General features: G+C 40.1%; 1 protein-coding gene across 2 annotated transcripts in view; it reads right to left on the bottom strand.

Annotated features, from left to right (window-relative positions):
- LOC124153604 (muscle segmentation homeobox-like) overlaps positions 1-15,492 on the bottom strand; it is a 42,462-nt gene extending 26,970 nt beyond the window's left edge. The window contains exon 1 of one of the 2 annotated variants that reach the window (XM_046526885.1): positions 14,294-15,492. In XM_046526885.1, coding sequence (XP_046382841.1) covers positions 14,294-15,197 — 904 coding nt within the window. In that variant the 5' untranslated portion in view covers positions 15,198-15,492. The remainder of the gene's footprint in view (positions 1-14,293) is intronic. The other variant, XM_046526886.1, reaches the window with a different exon arrangement.
- Positions 15,493-17,685: the final 2,193 nt, after the last annotated feature.

Raw genomic sequence — 17,685 nt, 5'->3', positions numbered from 1 at the left:
CCCCCACACGCTCACGCAAACAGGCGACCATAAAACCCCCTTCGAAATCTCTTCAGCATCTACTGCTGCCTCGGTCATATACACACCACCACCACCCTGAAAATCGTTCCTACTAAAACATCGGCTGCCAGCTGCTTCCTATCTCTCTCTCCCATGCCGAACGCTTGTTTTTTTCTCCCGTGACCCTCCAACCCCTTGTAAGGTTTGCTTTGTATGAGTGAGTTGTGTGGAGTGGGGTGGGGTTTTGTTATGGGGTGGAAGGTTAAGGGGTTTTCCCTAAAAGGGGCTTTATTGTGAGCACCTCTCTTTTCCTCCCTTATACCTGATATTTCCTCCTCTGCCACTCCCCCTCTTATGTGTAACTCTCGAATCATCCATAAAGTCCTCCGACTTACTACGCACTACCTTGCGACTTCCCCAGTTCCTCTTTTGACTTCTCGAGCGCTCCGAAATCGCATCGGGCTTTGCTCCGCCTTGTTTTCAAAGTCCGATTCATCCGCGGGAACGTATACGGTTAGCTTTCGCGTTCGAAAACAAAGTTGTCTCGTCCGTGGCCAAATCGACTTTTGATTCCTCGACGTTACCTTGACGTCTGCCAAGGTATGTACACAAAGTCCGGGCGTATTTGAGAAACAAATCTTACTTGAGAAACGCTCTCTCTCCATTGTCTTATAGCTCCTTGAAGATATTCCGTAAGTTCCATTCGTTGACGACAATTTCTTGAGAATTAATCGGTATGATAACCCTGATAAACTTCTTTTCTGGATGAGGAAAATTTTGTCTACATTTTGCATTATAAGATGCAACACGGACTAAATGGCGAAATATTTGCAAAAATTGTTGATAAATATTCATATTTGGTGTCTATCAAATCGAAATAAACAAGTGAGCGATTGAAATAGTTTTTAATTGATCGCTAACGGTAATTTAATTTTTGAAAACTATACATATTGTATTGGCCAAAGTGATGAGCTTTTATTTTAACAGAGGGTTTAAGTTGACGTCACGATTCGAGAAGCTCTCCGCACGTGGCAAGCACCCTTTTCTCTCGTCGCCCGACGTAAAGAGACGGTCACGAAAATAGCCGGCGTTTAATTTATTGGAATGCACGTTGGCATCTTCCACTCATCCGTTTGCTGTCTTAAGAAAGCCACTCAGCACCGGCAATTATTGTTCTCTTTATTCGGGCTAATTGATTTGCACAACTGAGTACCTACTCTTAGCGTGCCTAAGTGACGAGATGCCTCCAGAAGATTTGGATTTGTTCCCTCGTCAAAGCTACTGCCAAATATCACTTCAAAGACAAAGCACTTAAAAAATCAATCTTGTAAAGCTATTAAGCTAGCTCTTGTAAAGCATATTAAGGGGGTAATAAATCGAAATTTTTGTATTTGATATGACATGATGCATTGCTAAATAATACAGCATGGCTTAATGTAGCGCGATTTTTAAATCCTGTGCTTAAGCTTTGTTAAGGGATGCCAAAATAGAGTATTGAACCACTGACAGTTTTAGAGGCTTGTTAATATCTTCATCGGATGAAGAATTGAGGACCCTCTATTTGTACCGTATTCTTGTCGAGTTTAATTAAAATATGGTGCTTCTCAAAGGATATAGGAATAGATTCAGAGCAACGATATATCATGGAAGTTATTTTTAATGCACCTCTAGCAAATGTAGCGATTGGCGCGTATGATGTGAGTAGAATCATGTTGGTGTGGTAGCTGGAATGCTGGCTTCCCACCACGTGTGTCCTGGTTCAAATCTTGAAGGAGGTGAAGATTTTTGCAGGGGTTTCACAATTTCTGGAAGGGTGCTTCGTGGAGGGCACTTCAAGCGGTGCACTCACATTAGTCGGATAGTGCGCAAATGCGTGATGGATGTGATCTCTATTACGCTTTCGCTAGGAGTAGGCTAAGCCTAACCATTCTTCGATCCCTACCCTTCCCTCAAGCTTCAAATGACCCGATCAATTGATGGCCTCATCCAAATACTACACCAGATAGGCGCAGGAATGATCTATCACTCATGTGCTTGAAGAAGGAAAAAGTAAAATGATTTAAGTGCAGTTACTTTCCCGGAAAAGTGTGGTTTATTTACTCTGTGGCTTATAAATATCTTTCTCAGCTTCATTTAGCTATGGTAAAATTTTCCAAAACTCAGCTGTTTCAAAATATAGTAAGTTTTATATACTAGTACCGAAAAGAATCCCGCAGTGATTCTAAATTTTACCATAATAATTTGATCACTGGATTAATATAACAGTTATCCATGTCTTAATATGATACGAAAAATCTGTAAACAGCGTTTAAAATGACCATCAAAGAGCGAGTATACTTTTTATTTTAGTTTGAATAACTTGCCATCTTAGATAAATCGATATCGTTGATGTTGTGTAATACTTGGAACAGTTGTTTTAGTGTATTCATTTACGGTGGCATAAGAATAAGAGTTCATGATTACCCGTAAGCAAATTGAAGGTATATTTTCTGTTAATTGTCCCTAATCAGGATTCGTTAGGGCATGAAATAAGTTAAGTGCACGATTAAATCTTTAATGACTCCATTCGTCGATGAAGTTTGAGCCTTGGCAACTGCTCATGCTTGCTTAGTAGTTTTAGTTCAACAGTTTGGAATTCCGTGTCTATAAATTTAAGAGCTGAACTTCAGGATATTCATGAAAGATTTATTCATGCTCAGAACGTTGGGAACTTGCCTATGCCAAGAAACCGGTTGCACCGCTAGTAACTAGTTTCAGTAATCTCTACGGGAGCTCAAGTAAGTTCTTTTATAATATGACCTTAAAAAAGTTTCACATAAATTGTATCTGAGGTACTCGCACCCTATTTTCCAGCTGAACGCATTCGATTAGTATATTTTTCCGCGATCTGCCAGAGCAAATCTCGTAATTAATCAATGTACATCAGAATGGGTGCATCATAAATCGTATCTTATTAAAAAGTATCAATTTTTTCACACGTAAGCGTCTCTGGTTAATTTATTTCACATCTTCTGAGAAAATAATTTTTCTGAAAGGTTCATCTAATTTCGAAGATCAAGAACGACTGCCCAGACGATGGTGGTTTTAAATGAGCTAGGAGATGCATAATAGTTATTATATACGTGTGGAATACTTAAAGATTAGCAATTAATGCAGTCCTTTATATTACCAGTGTCAAAAGACGCAAAACTGCTCTATAAATACATTTTCGTTCGAAAGTCTGTTTCATTCAATTTTTCTTACAGCTCTTTCATTGGAAAATGTATGCATGAACTTCTTAATTGCCAAGTACTGCTATGTACTAATTTTGTCCTCTCCATACAACCAACTCCCTATTTCAATATAGTGTGTTCAATTATAGATTCATTCGACGAATACAAAGAGTAAAATGATGTCATAATGAGATTTAACGATGGACGTGAATGAAAGGTCGGAATTTTTCGCATGAATAAATTAAACTTCCACAAAGTTGAGATATTTAAGGACTACAAAATTCGTGTAAACAGTGAAAGATGTCTAGCGTACCTACTTCAAATGGTATTGGTTTGGGAATAACTGTTTTATCAAGTAGATGCTTTATAATTTCCATTAACTTAATGGAACAGTTAGGAAATAAATGTTTTAGAATTTCACGATAACGCAACCATCGTTACCAGGACAGCGATATCCACCTCACACCTTTAGCATTTTTGATCAGTTTGCTAACTTTCTTTCGAACACGAAGTATTTGTTTTGCAATATTTTTGTTTCCTTTGGACCCTTAAAAATACAATCTTGCAGGAGCTCTCTATTGCTGCTGTCCTAATCAGTGTGCTCTCTTGCAGTAGCATTCTAAGAGGTAGAATCGGAAACGTTTAAGTAGGTATGCTATTTTTGGCTAGCAGTAAGCTGGAAATTAAATCATGCCAAAATCACGACAGCTTAGGCTGCGTAATATTTCTATTTAAAAGTATGAGCAAAGAGTTTTTAATAAAAGTGATACGGATATGAATTAATGAAATGGTAATTCTTTGTATCATTGTTTTACGTAGCATAAAAGTACAAAATATAAAGAGAGTCTCCAATGGCCGTAAAATTTGGCACCCCTCGTCAAATTAATTATTTATTAATCGATTCAATATAAATTCAATTCAATAATCAATAATAATTCCCTTTCATTAGCATCGAAGTGTTTCTGAATAAGAACAAATGTGAGCAAGGATGTAACTGGTACTGAAGTACTGGAATAATAAAAGCATTATTATCTGTATGAATGAAAGATGGAAAATGGAAACTCCAGTGATGCCACGGCCTAATGATTTTTTATGGCGAGGTATATCAATCAGGGCTTCGAAAATGGGCCGCGTTCGTAAATACGATCTACCTTTGCATTGAACGTCCAAGAATGAAAATGAAAAAGCAGGAGCAATTTCCACAATTTTACATTTATTAATACTACCGGTTTCGCTTTTCAGCATCATCAGGTACCTAGGCTGAAACATCACCTAGCTACATCAGGCTGAAAAGCGAAACCGGTAGTATTAATAAATGTAAAATTGTGGAAATTGCTCCTGCTTTTTCATTTTCATTATGTCACGTTTCCACTCCATCTCGCCTGAAACCTCAGACTGTGTCCAAGAATGAATTACCAAACCATTGGGGCAGTAAATATTTAAAATCCGTTTACCGCTGGATTAGGAAAATGTGTTGGTATTCCTCAATTTAAACCCAAATACATAGTATAAATGTTATAATAAAATTTGGACTGGTTTATTAATGCATTAAGTATTTTTTTTAGTGCGGATGCTATCCGAAAACTAGCTTTTCATCGATCAAATCGTTGGTGATGCGTGCTCTGAATCTGATTTTCGTCACACACTGGCTTCGCAATGGCGGCCATATCCCGCTTTGGACCCCTCCCGGTCTCATCTCTAAGCTGAGTCAATCTGCAGCTCACGCATGGCAGGAGGCGTAACTTCCTGAAGGAGGAGGATTCCCCAGGAGTAGGCGCTGGCCATTTTATCCTGGGTCTCATCGCCCCTCTGAGCGACCCAGCCCCCTCGCCACCGAGCGTCCGCCATTCCTATTCCGAATCTCCGGGGGATGGCATACCTCGTTACCCGGTCATTCGGAGCCTATTGTCGCGAGGCGCGCGCGGGGCGTCTGGCGATCTTTCCGGCAGACGCCCTTTGCTTCCGTCCTGTCCTGCTGCAAGTAGCTGAGCTCGTGACGTATTTTCTTACTTTAGAGGTCGTACTTAGTATCCTAGAGTGATTCGTACTGGGGATGGAATAACACGCAGCCCAGAGAGAGAAGTGAGACTGTTGCATGATCTGATGATCGTAACTGCAGAGATGAGGTTGACGTAGAAAAGATAAGAGGAGTCGAAGCACAAATATTTATTTTTTTAGAAAACATTCAAAGGAAATTCGTTCAGTTGGGGCACTCCTCTGGGAAAAGTATATTCTTATCATTTTATTATCAGTATATAGTTGATAATGTTATCGTAATTTTAGATGAGTAATTACGAAAGAAGTTCACTGTACTTATACTTGTAAGTCGTACGACTCCTATTTTTTGTTTGGCCCGTAGGTAAGAATTTAACTGATATGTTGCAATTCCTCACTTGTCTAGCATTTGTAAGTTGGAAATAGTGGAAATAGTATTGTACGAGGATTTCTCAGGAAATGAACTTTGGGACATTTTCCACCAGCTTGCAACTTCTATCAATTTAAAAAAAGACTTAACATTCCGTATTAGACTTTCAGAAGTTAAATGAAGTAAAAGTAGTTGTTTCTTCTTCCTGTACTTCTAGAACTTTCGCAATAGGCTGGTAAGGGCTATTGCTTAATTAGAATAACAGTGTAAGTGCCTCCCCGAAAATAATGCAACTTTATTGGCAATGTTAAGGTATGTAATACTGCGAAGAATTCAGCATGTTACTGCTTAACGCTCCCTCCAATTCTGGAAATTATTTCTGCGTTACCACCAAGAAGACATCGAAATATTCTCTTACGCTTTCAGTGGTCATAATTCCATCGTAAATTGTTACTTCACATGCGGTACTTCTATTTACTCTGGTCTCCCTTTAACTAGTGACTAGCAGTGGGGACTACGTTCGTCTATTATAATTGCTTTGAAATTCAACATAGTTTACCTTATTTTGATCTTCTCATGAATTACAAAGTACGGGAGCAAATAGATTCGTTTGCAATTTTATACCTGTATTTATCTTGAGAGATTATTCCTACACTTTGTAAGAAGTTCAACTTTGATTTACCTGTTTCTTTAATCTAAATTAGTCGATTAGCTACTCTGCGAGCTGAAATCTCTTCCGATACTGAAGGAAACCAATTAATGCTGAAATTATATTAAAATGCGCAAGCCTTCATGCTGTAAAGCTTAAATACCTCGTTTTCAGCAGTGATTGCATCCTTAGATTTTATCAAAATATAGATGAATAAGCATTTAAAAATTTTTTTTCTCGAAGCAACTTCTTGCTTGAGAGGGTGGTTAATCGAATTTTTAGAAGCATTATTTTCTTTTATAAATATTATTTTACCGCACGTACAATGCTGCATGCACGCCATATGTAAGCCGTCCAGAACCCTTCATTGATCTCACTCCTGACCCCACTTAGTGTTGGAAAAGAGGTCCAACTGTTGATAATTGGATTGGACACACAAGCACGCAAGGAGACGGAGGCACATAATGGTCTTCGCGGATGGTAATTCCATTTAATGCCGAAGAAAACCCGAGATTTCTTAACGTGTGTACCCTAACACCGTTTGATAGGTTTCACATAATTACCTGGAATTTCGAAAACTGGGGGATTATTTTCAAAGTAGAGGGTAAAAAGGGGCGCTGTCAATCTGTTGAAAACCTTTTCACGAAAGGTAAATTTTTATTAGATCATCAGAAAGGTCGCTACTACAATCGTGTTTACGTAGATCACGTAACATAATGGCCTCGTCACGGCGAGAAACTTGGCGAACTTAGTAATCACCGATAATTGTGAAGCTTAAAACCAAAAGAGATGAGAAAAATTCATATATAATTGTCTCATAAAAATGAGCTCATTAATAACAAAGTAAGAAGATTGACTTATGAGATAGAAAACAGTTGAATTTTTGGTTAGTCGTAGGTCATTCCCAGCAAGTATCAAGTAAAATAATAATTTATTTATACCGTTTAGGAAAATTATAAATCGATCAAACTAAATATTTATCAGTAAGCTTTTATTCATTCAGAATGCGTAGAATAATTATGCAACGAATTTTTCTTCCAAGTTTCTTATCAGTTTACGCAAGCCTTTTCACGCAAAATTAATGTTATTTCTGTTGTAATTAATTTTATACATATTCTGTTTGATAATGACTCTCTGAAGAGTTAAATTGCTCTGATAAGGGTCATTAAGGTAAACGAATAATTTCGGCAGTTTTATCAAGATTGAAGCGCTTTAATTTGACCAAATCTTTCAAACAATATTTTGCTATTAAAGGTCGGAAGTGCCCACTACCGGGAAGGAAGGCGGCACATGATTGGTCAGTGACCGCGGGGAAATATTTCGACATTCATTTAGTTTTGCGAAAATTCTACGCTCCACGGAAATGTGTTAATTCCTTCCGAAACTCATTCTGATAAGAGAGCTAAATTAGCAGACCAATTGGATAGGAGCAGGAGAAATTTACGTTAACCGGTCGTAATGCGGAACGAACACTATTTTAGCTTGTGACGGCTACGGCCGAGTGTTCTTCTTACAAAAGAAAGAGCCAAAAGTCATTTTATGAAACAGATTGTTTCCGTAAATCTTTTGCTATAATCACATTATTTTAAATGGCGAATGCCTGGAATATAACGTTGTCAATGAATTAATTTAGGAGGGAATAATTGATAACTTCCTTGAAAGCCACAATAATACATCTTTACACGTAAGCTTGCATAGCTTATGCAAAATATAGTTAACCTAGTCGTATTAATTTCATAGCTCTAATGCAGTGATTTTAACTCATGATATCTCAAATTTTATGATGTTTGGATTATTAAACATCCCACTCAAAAAATCAGTGGAAGATGCCTCATATCTAAGGTTATATGTGAAGGCTTTTCTTAGGCTATTTTAAGCCTCCAATTTATTTATTTATTACACTCGACATCAATGTAATATAAATGGAGAATTTGAATACTTATTCGCAAATATTATAAGAAAACGCTTACGTAAGTAACTCTAGTATACTAATGAATGACTATTTAACCATTTTATGTATCATGTATATATCTATGAAATATGTTGTATGAAGTGTGTTGCTTCTAGGAAATATACCAATGAATTACGTCAGGATTTTAGTTATCGATACCATATTGTTCCATAAATTCTTCATGTCAAACCATGTGATTAATCGGAAGAGTTAGGTATAAAACTTTTTTTTACTTTGAGGAAGTAATGGCTTTTCCCTCTGTAAGAGTAAGGCGCAGTCATAACCGTCATTAATTTAAAAGTCAACGGAATTGAACGCTCTAATACTGATATCGTGGGATTGTTCCCTTCACCATTTTCCCGTCTAGCCATCCACTTATGCCTATATCAGTTCCTCATTGGTCGCCACAACAAATCTCGTTACCAACCTACGTGCGCAATCCCTGAGAGGAAGCTTTAAAAGAGGACGGCTTAAAATTTCAACTTGGCCTAGGCTCCTTATGAGAATTTTCCTCCTTAGCTGCCGCTGGGTGTGTCTCTACCTATTACGCCAATTCGCCAGACTCACCTAATCGGCTTCAATCGTTTTACGGCTGCAGAGATATTGCTCAACGCGGTTAGCACGCGGTGGTAAACAAGGACTTCGAGTCAACTTGTGACGTTATACACATGATTACGTTACGAACGTGACAGCGAGGGGGAGGTGTTTTGCAAATATCTCATCAACGCATGACTAAATTAATCATATTATACGCAGTTAACGCTTTGTGACACTTTTACATTTGCTATTTACTCAGGTGTTTGAAACTTAATAATGTCATTTTTTAGCATGACTCTGCAGGAAATATTCCTAATTGAACGATCATATTAAATTTAGGGAGGAAATTCACGCACTTATGTAACTATGTTTTTCTTAATTAAATAATTCTGAATTTATGCAAAATATTTTATTGTTTTACGAGTACATCTCGCTGTAAACACCATGAAAAGTAATATTTTCATCCTCATAGTTTTAAAATTTTAGCTAGTTCACACTTGGTGGCATTTTTGTATAATTTATAATGTTAGGTGTTTGAAACTTGAAAATATCGTTATTGTAACATTTTTTCTTGGGCCTTTTTTTATATGATGAAATTAAAGCCTGGTAGATAATCCTGTTCTTACGAATTTTCGGATATAACTTTTTTGAAAAGAAATATCTCGGAAATCAGGCTTATTTAAAGTTTTTAATCACTTTGCAACTACATCTCGCTATCAGATCACTGACTTTGGATATTTTCCTCCCCTTACTGATTATGCGTGTATGTACATAAGTTACGAGTCCTCGCTGTACTTGTACATAGTAAGATGGGCATTGATTTAAATCGTAGCATTGCTTTCTTTGAAAGAGAAAAATGAAGGGATCAAAATTTAAAGGTAAGTACCGGAATTCTCATTTTTATATGTTTTAATTAGTGCTCGTTTTAAATTGTTCCGTAAATAGCTAGAACAATAGGACCTTCATGCAGATTTATTAAAGAAGTAAGGTAGGGACGGAGAGTTCGATGCTACCCAGCTCTTAGAACCAGGCATTGTCATTTTCATTTATTTTCATCGTTATAGTTACAAAAATATTTGTGTAAGTCACCGTGTCTCTCTTTAGGTGATCCTAATGCAGAGAAATATCAATGAAGAACTACCGCTTAGTTTTTAGACATTTTTTTCATTTATGGAAAATACAATGTAAACTGTTGTTCACTCGGTGCGCTCCTACTATTTCGTACCATGTTTTGTCCCTTCAATGCAATCATCGAGGTTATTATTACTATGACATAACTGTGCTAACACTGTAAACGGAGTGTCAAGGCGGAACGTTCTAAGTGAATTTCCTTCTCCTATTTCGTGGTTCCATAATGTGTTGCCGCAGACGCTTCATTAACATTCTACATCTTTACTATAAAGAAGATGAAAAATATTACCACTATTTTGGAATTATGCTAATTTTAGGTGTCTTCTGAAAGAAAAAAAACTTTGCACAGGATTATCATCTACAAAGGCTTTATGATAGTTAAATTTTAATTTTCACTTTTATTTAGGAACCTATGAACTTGGTAGTTTGCCTCCTAGCTTTGAAATAGCAATTCATGTCATGAAATGCAATGAATCAATAAATAATGCTTTATTGAGTATTGTAATTAGGCCGTTTAATTTGTAATTGAGAATGAAATGTTAAGTAATTCGCATTAGAATTTTTATATATGAAAAAATTTGTAAAAGTTAACGGTAAATGTATGAAAAATAAATATTTATTCAAACTCCGAGCCCAGCTATTCTTTCAGTTACCGTCTAGTAGGGTCTTAATTTTAATTTGGTCGACGACCCGATCTGAGGCAAAGGTACCTGAGACAGAGAGAGAGAGAGCCTCTTCGTCTTCCTCGGTATTTAGGCGATCGATCAATCAATCAATCACGACCTCTTAAGGTGATCACACGACCGGAATGAATTAGCATCCTTTGTTTTGGCCCATCGTCATTGACGCGCTGCTATATTTATCGTGGCTCTACGATCCAGCTGCCATTGGAAGAGGTGCTAAGTGGGAGAGAGAGAGAGAGAGATGTGGCTGCTTTTCGATTGTGGAGGCTTCGGAGGACTCGAGTGGGGGTTGGTTTGCTGCCACCACTCCTCAGCCCCTTTTTCGAAGGATGAGGAGGTGCTTTGGTTTGTGGAGAGACGAATAATTATGCTCCCAACAAGGTATGGATGCTCTCCGGCAAATTATGAGAAAAGGGCTTCTCGCGATACCAACCGGGAGACATGGCAACCATAAAGCATTTCACAACAAATTGATTTTGCGTTAAGTATATGCCTTATATCAAGGCAGACCAACGAAGTACATATTCCTTCAGATATTGCTCCAACCGTACTTTAATCGAGAAGTCAATTATAGAGCATATACTATGGTGTTTATCTTTCTCTATAGACAAATGTATCTTGCCTACTTGCAATTTTAAAGGAAATTTGAGGTTTTCTCTATTATCCACTGTTGAAAGCAATCAACGCCATTTTAAGCCGTTCTAAACCAACAGACGATATTTAAGAAAAGAAGAAAATATTCCTTCAATAACTGCTCCAGTCGTGCTTCAATCGCCAAGTCAATTATAAAGCATTCACAGTTCTATTTCTGCTTCTCCATGGACAAATTTATCCTTGCTACTTGCAACTTTAAAATAAATTTCATATTTTCTCTATTGATAACTATTTAAAGCAATAAACGTCATCTTAAGCTGTTGTCCACCAACAGATGTTATTTATGAGCATTCAGCTACATGTACAGTTGCGCCAAGTTAAGTTGCTATAAGCAGGTTACTATTAAGTAGTAGAGATGTATGTGGTGGAATATGGGCTGGAAATAGGTACTGCTTTGAGGAACGTAAGAGGGTTTAAGTGACTCTACGTTGCAAGAGGAGACTTCCCTCTAGCAAATAGGGCCGTTTGCTAAGACGGCGGCGATTTCGCTTAGCCTCTCAAAAGGGTGAGGATGAGGAGAGGTAACTGAGACCGTCCCTTTAAATTTTTGACGGGGTGAAAACGACTTAGGGGATTTCCCAGGAAGACCTATAAGAATAAGGTTTCAATCACGGTTCTCACTTATCGATCCGTTTAAGTAATGCGTCCGTCCGTCTTCTTCTTTTTTTTATCTCCTTGCTAGCTTCTCTTTCTTTACCCCTCCCCCCACCTCCTTCCTACCTAAAAACCCATGCGCCCCCTCCCCTTTCTTCACACCCCCCTTTTAGTGGCCTCGCCCGAGGGATGTGCTTCTCACCTGGCACCATATGGCGTCCAGCTCCCACCCCTCAGCACTCATTTATTTTCACCCCTTTCGATCTATGTCTAATTATGTTGGCATTAGGATTGCGGTGCGCCGTCTCCCGTCCGGCTATCGAACACCTCCGGACGCCCCCAAGATCCTTACCTCCTCCGCGCCCCAAGACTCGTGACAGCGTCCTGTACGTAATTAGCCTCGGGGTGCGTTCTATTTCGTAAGACAATTAGTCTCTAATGTAGCGAATGAGAAATCGCCCTTCCTATGAAAAGCAGAGCTGTTTTTTCGTACAGAATTCTTACAACAAATAGCAGGCCCAAAGCTGTGTAATTAGTACAAGCTAGGACGGCAACTAACCACACTAATTATAGTAAATTCATTTAGTATAATTTTTCTAAGAAAGCTGGGCAAGTATAAATCTAATCACAAATTACGGACGAAATTGTCATTTACATCGATTTCTAGATATTGAAAATTGAATTTCTCGCATGTACTTCCATCCACTTTATGGACCATCGTTTGTTAAGCAAAATAAAATACACCATATCATCTGAAGAATATAAGTAAAGTTTTGGTCTATTCTTCTAGTCTACCGTGCGATCAAATTATGCACCTCTTTGATTGCCCTCAAAAGATAAAATTTTATTCTTTCAAGAGTAGTGAATATGAAATTACTCTTGCTTTTATCATTTGTTTGCATTTCAATCATATTATCCTGACTCAAAAATGTAGTTGATTATCTTGAAGGTTTTGGGGAAGAGAAGCTATTTATTTTGCTTCTGATACTATCGAATATGAGATACATGCATGATAGAGAACCCTTTTTTGTAGAGGCACACGAAATTCCAAAACGCTTCATTGAGAGAGAAAGAGAACTATTGTCAATAGTATATTGGTATTCAAGCGAGTAGACTATGTTTGTATCAGCCCAATAGTTTGTATCGAATCTGATTCAAGTTCTATTTATCTTCTACCCTACCGTATCTTCCTTATTCTCATTCGGTTTATGAAGTAGCGTCACGTAATTCCAAGGATTTTATCGAATATCTTACGATAAAATAAATCTGTAAGTAATACATAATACCATTCATCTTTAGGGTATCCCTTGCGTATTCTTCAGTCTATTATAAATTTTTAATATGAACCTGGATATTTTTGGCATCAAAATTAGGCAAATTTGAAAAATTGGATATTCACGACAAGAAATACAACATTAAGATTTCAATCATGCTCCCCGAGATTAATTTATCCTCGAGGTTCCTCAAACATGGCATTAAAACTATGATTCCTTGCAAATATATTTTTCTGCTGCTATTTTAGCCCTCTCGTCGACCAAACCTTCGTTTAAATGGTTCCATACAGATTGAGTAAATCCGTATTTGTATTTTCTACCTTGAATCATAGTTTGTTGCACTGAAACTGAATAAATCGAACTGAAATTATTTTACATACACTCGATTCCTGCTCTTGTTCTTCGACGATAATTATTACATCCAACTCATCTGAAAAAGGCTGTTCTAATGCAATGAGTTATGGGAATACATAAATAGGGTTAATACGTTAAGTACATAGATATGTGAAACATAAATAGGGTAACAGTTTTTGTTCACGAATAGTCACCTCATTCGGCGAAATGATCCTCGTACTAAACAAAATTGTCATTTGTGATTATTGTAAAGGTAAATACGATCCGTGGCGAAAGACCTACTCGACTGCTGTTTTCGATAATTAGTATAAAAAGTGCTTATTAATATTCATTCACCCAAATGCAGGGTCTCCCATTTAGTTATTCGTAATTTTTCTATGATTACCACAATATTTACTCATATACGGCCTCAATAAGCGGCTTACCCTCGAATGCAGTTCTCTTTCACTAGAGGCTTATTTTTGTGATAATTTGGGCCCTGATAAGGTACACGTAAGTAACGGTTGGTTACTCCCATAAACTCTTTAATCTCAACCAATGTATTTAAAAATATGGCTCAATCTGGTAACTATGTGTGAATGAAGTGAATGTTTAAGCGATTGAAAAGTTAATATGGCACAATGGTTCAATATGAATTCCCGTTCCTACAAGAATATTATATTTATCGTCGCTTTTACATGCCTAATGACAAAATTCCTATTGTATCAATGAGTTATAATGAGGAGACGCATCGGAAGTGAAGGAGCACTTGCGATAATTATTAGCTTCATGCCATAATAGCATAGTATATGAGACAATCAATAGGAGTAAAAAAATAGCTAAACTACGACTGTTGAATGCAGGCAACTAAAATTAACACGGAGAGAGTGGGCGTAAGAAAAGAGCGTACAAATAAATCGTGACCCACCGGTCGATCCTCCGAGCGCCGAGCCGAATCCTCCCGCCATCGCTCCCGCTCCGCCCGAGTGGAAACCCGCGTAGTGGCCGAGGGTCGCCCAGCCGCCTCCTCCGCCGCCCGGCCCGCCGTTCCCGCCATACGCTGCCGCCGCCGCGGCCGCAGCAGCCGCCGCAGCGGCCAGAGAGAACGGGGTCGGTCGCACCGGAGTCACGTGGTGGCCCATCAACGGTGGCCCCCTCTGGTGCTGCTGCCCTTCGTCCGACAACCTCAGCGGGTGCAGGGGCGGTGGAGACCCTGACGGACTCCCGATGCTGCTCCCGCCGCCGCCGCTGCAACTGCTCCCTCCGGAGGCCCTGTGGTGTCCAAACGGAGACCGAAGGCTCGGAGGTGGCGAAGACGGGCTGCAGACGCGTTCCGGAGACCCTAACACGCTCACGTCGCTCTCGGAAGGACTCGGGGACGGTGTGCGGTCGTGTCGTCCCGTTGGCGGCGGGGGCGTGGATGTCGAAGCGTCGCCCCCGGAAGACAGGCCCCCCGGGGATGGAGGTCCGACCGACGGTGGTCTCGGAGGGGCGCACCAGAAGTGTTGGTGTCCCGGCAGAGGGGCCGGTCTCCTCGGGGAGGAAGATTGCCTCGTGTCCGCAAGGAGTGCGGCTACGCTGAAGGAGATGTGGGCGGTCGGCCTGGCGGGCGCGGCTCCCTTGGGTGCCGTAGATGCGGCGGGTGGCTCGGCCGGGTGCCGGGAGCCGCCGCCCTCCGATGCCTTGCGTTCCTCGTCCGGGGACGGGGAGGTGTCCATCTTTATGTGGTGGGCCACGCTGAGGTCCGCTGGCGGCGGGTGACGGGCGCTGCTGCTCCCGTGGTGCGCTACGACAGTCATCACGGGTGCGAGCATTTGACGGCGTTTAAAGCGCCGAGACTCCCGCTCGCCGAGGAAGGATGAACAAACGAATGCGCGCCTCTAATGGACGACAATGCGGTACAGAGTCCAAGCACTTCTACCTAAAAAAGAATCGCAGAAGGCAATTCTAGCCACTTCTTCACCTCAACGACATCACGTTGGGAGTAGATAGACTTCGAACGAGATGAAGCGATACCGGCGCTCTCACGATATCGAATGGAAAAAAAATTCGATGTTGTTGTTGCTGCTGGTGAGCGAAGCTCGCACGTTTTCGCCCGTTGCCCTCGCAACGCCGGGACAAGACTGACCTTTTCGTCTGCGTTTCACGGAGACCCCTGTAGTAGGGGCAAAACGTTCTCCCCGCCTCCCCCTTCCCCTCTGCTTCTCACCCCCTAGAGAGAGGGATGGAGGGAGACTGGAAAGTGGTTCGGCGGAGGGGAGGAAAGAGGCTTCCGAAGGGGTGGGCAAAGCTGCAGAGAATCAAGGGGGTAGGGGGAATGAGCGGAGTGTGGAGGGGAAGGGAAAAGAGGGAAGGTCTTATCCGCCAATGGCGTGGGCACACGACTCGTGACGTAGAGGGACGCTTGTCCATGTCGTAAATCCTTGGTCCCACCCAGCGGAGGCGTGGCCATCGCAAACACGCGTCCGAGGGGGGTCCCCGCCACTCTTTGTACCGCCCGTGCCTCGCCGAGGGAAGAGGCATCATTCGGAGGCAGCGGCCCAAGCGGTGGTCCATCGCTCGAGAGCCTCACTTCGGGTTTCGTGGAGGCACCGATTCCGCGCAGGACGCTGTTTCTGTCCCCCGCTTCCTGGGCTGATGGCAGCGTCCGTTGGAAGGTGGCGAACTACCTGGGGGGCGAATACCTTTTGTTGCTAATACTAGTTCACCGTAAATTGTTCCGATTTCGGAGTCGAGAATCTGATGAGGCAATATGCTAGTTCCGATTAAATTTTAGTGGCCTTACTCGTCCTGGTGCGTCTACATATTATTAGCTTGTTTTTTATATGTTTTTATTTAGAGTTTGGATTTGCGTTTTAGCAAGCATTTTTTAGGCCCAACCTAGGTTAGGTAGCTGTCTATACTGTGAAACGCATTTTTTTCCAATTCAACAGCATCTATCGATAGATATCGATTTAACAAGTCCAATGACGTTATCGTGGTCGTGGCTTGAGTCGCCTCCTGTCGTTTCCCCCGTTCACATCCTCGCCTGGACGCAGGAGGGCGATTGCTTGTTTACTTGCTGTGCTTAGAGGGCTCTCTCGTTTTCGCTTTTCTTGGGGAGGGCTGAAGGGGGAAAAAAGGAATGGATTGAGTGGGGTGATGTTTGGGAGATAAGCGGAGAGGAAAGCGGTATAATTGCCAGAGAAATGGAAGGGAGTGTGAGAGACGCGGAGGATGGAAGTCAAAACCATTTCATTTCCTCCTGTGATGTTCTTTTTAAAGAAGCCGCTGGAGGGTCTCCAAAAATGCTGCGCTAAGTGGAAGCGATTCCGAGAGAATAAACCTTTCCGTCTGAACCAAAACATTGGATGAATTCTAAATCCCTCTTCTCCCTCTCCCTAGTCGTTCTCCCTTTCTAAATCTTTGCCACTCTCAAGCGTACGGGAAATAGCTCGAACAGTTTACAAAGGGGATTGCAGCTTTCAGTTGGAAAGCCAGATTTTGCCATCAACTTAAGCATTTAGTGGCGAATGGGACTCATATTATATCTAAAACTGAAAAGAAATTATTGCATATCTTAGGATTCTCCGTTAAGTTGCATCTATTGGGCCATTCTATTCATTCATGAGGTGCGGTGTCTCCAACAGGAATATTTTTCAAATAATGTATCTCGTAGACACCTATAAATAAAAAAAAACATAGCCTGCTTTATGATTCCTAATGTAATATTTCATGAAGTTACAACCATCAATTTAGCAACAATTGGGCGAGCTTGGGAAAAAACAATCATTTTACAGATAATTATTACATTATCGACATTAAAAAGCTTATTTTTAAACTAAAATTACTTTTAAATAGGAATAATGAAAAAGAAATAAAAATTCCTTTTGTTTTGAAATTATTTCCTATTACTTTCACCGGTTAAAGAGAAAAGACTAGAAAGAGAAGAGGCATCTCCACAACAATTTCAAAATTGTTTAAAATTAAAAAAAATGTGTCAACTCTGACAACATTTATTACAGCCATGAATAGTGCTATGAAAGCAAAAATCAGCTTGACATTAAGTATTTGGGCATATTAGTGATGAAGTATTTTGGCGTACCTCTAATATTGTTCGACCTTTATTACATATGACTTAGAAGTATGAAAAATGAACTTTTTTTTCGTAAGGGAATCAATATCTTTAAAAACAAAGTATTTTCAGAATTGGGTTAAAGAGTGCATTCACAGTAGGATTATAGTCAGGCAAACATATTGAGCTGTATTCTTGTCGTTTATGCATTTATTATTTTTTTAAGTTTGCATCAACACGCTTTACCC

Source organism: Ischnura elegans, chromosome 2 (genome assembly GCF_921293095.1).
Source record: "Ischnura elegans chromosome 2, ioIscEleg1.1, whole genome shotgun sequence".
Lineage (NCBI taxonomy): Eukaryota > Metazoa > Arthropoda > Insecta > Odonata > Coenagrionidae > Ischnura > Ischnura elegans.
Note: the sequence above shows the minus strand (reverse complement) of the source record. Positions and strands in the feature narration are given on the sequence as shown.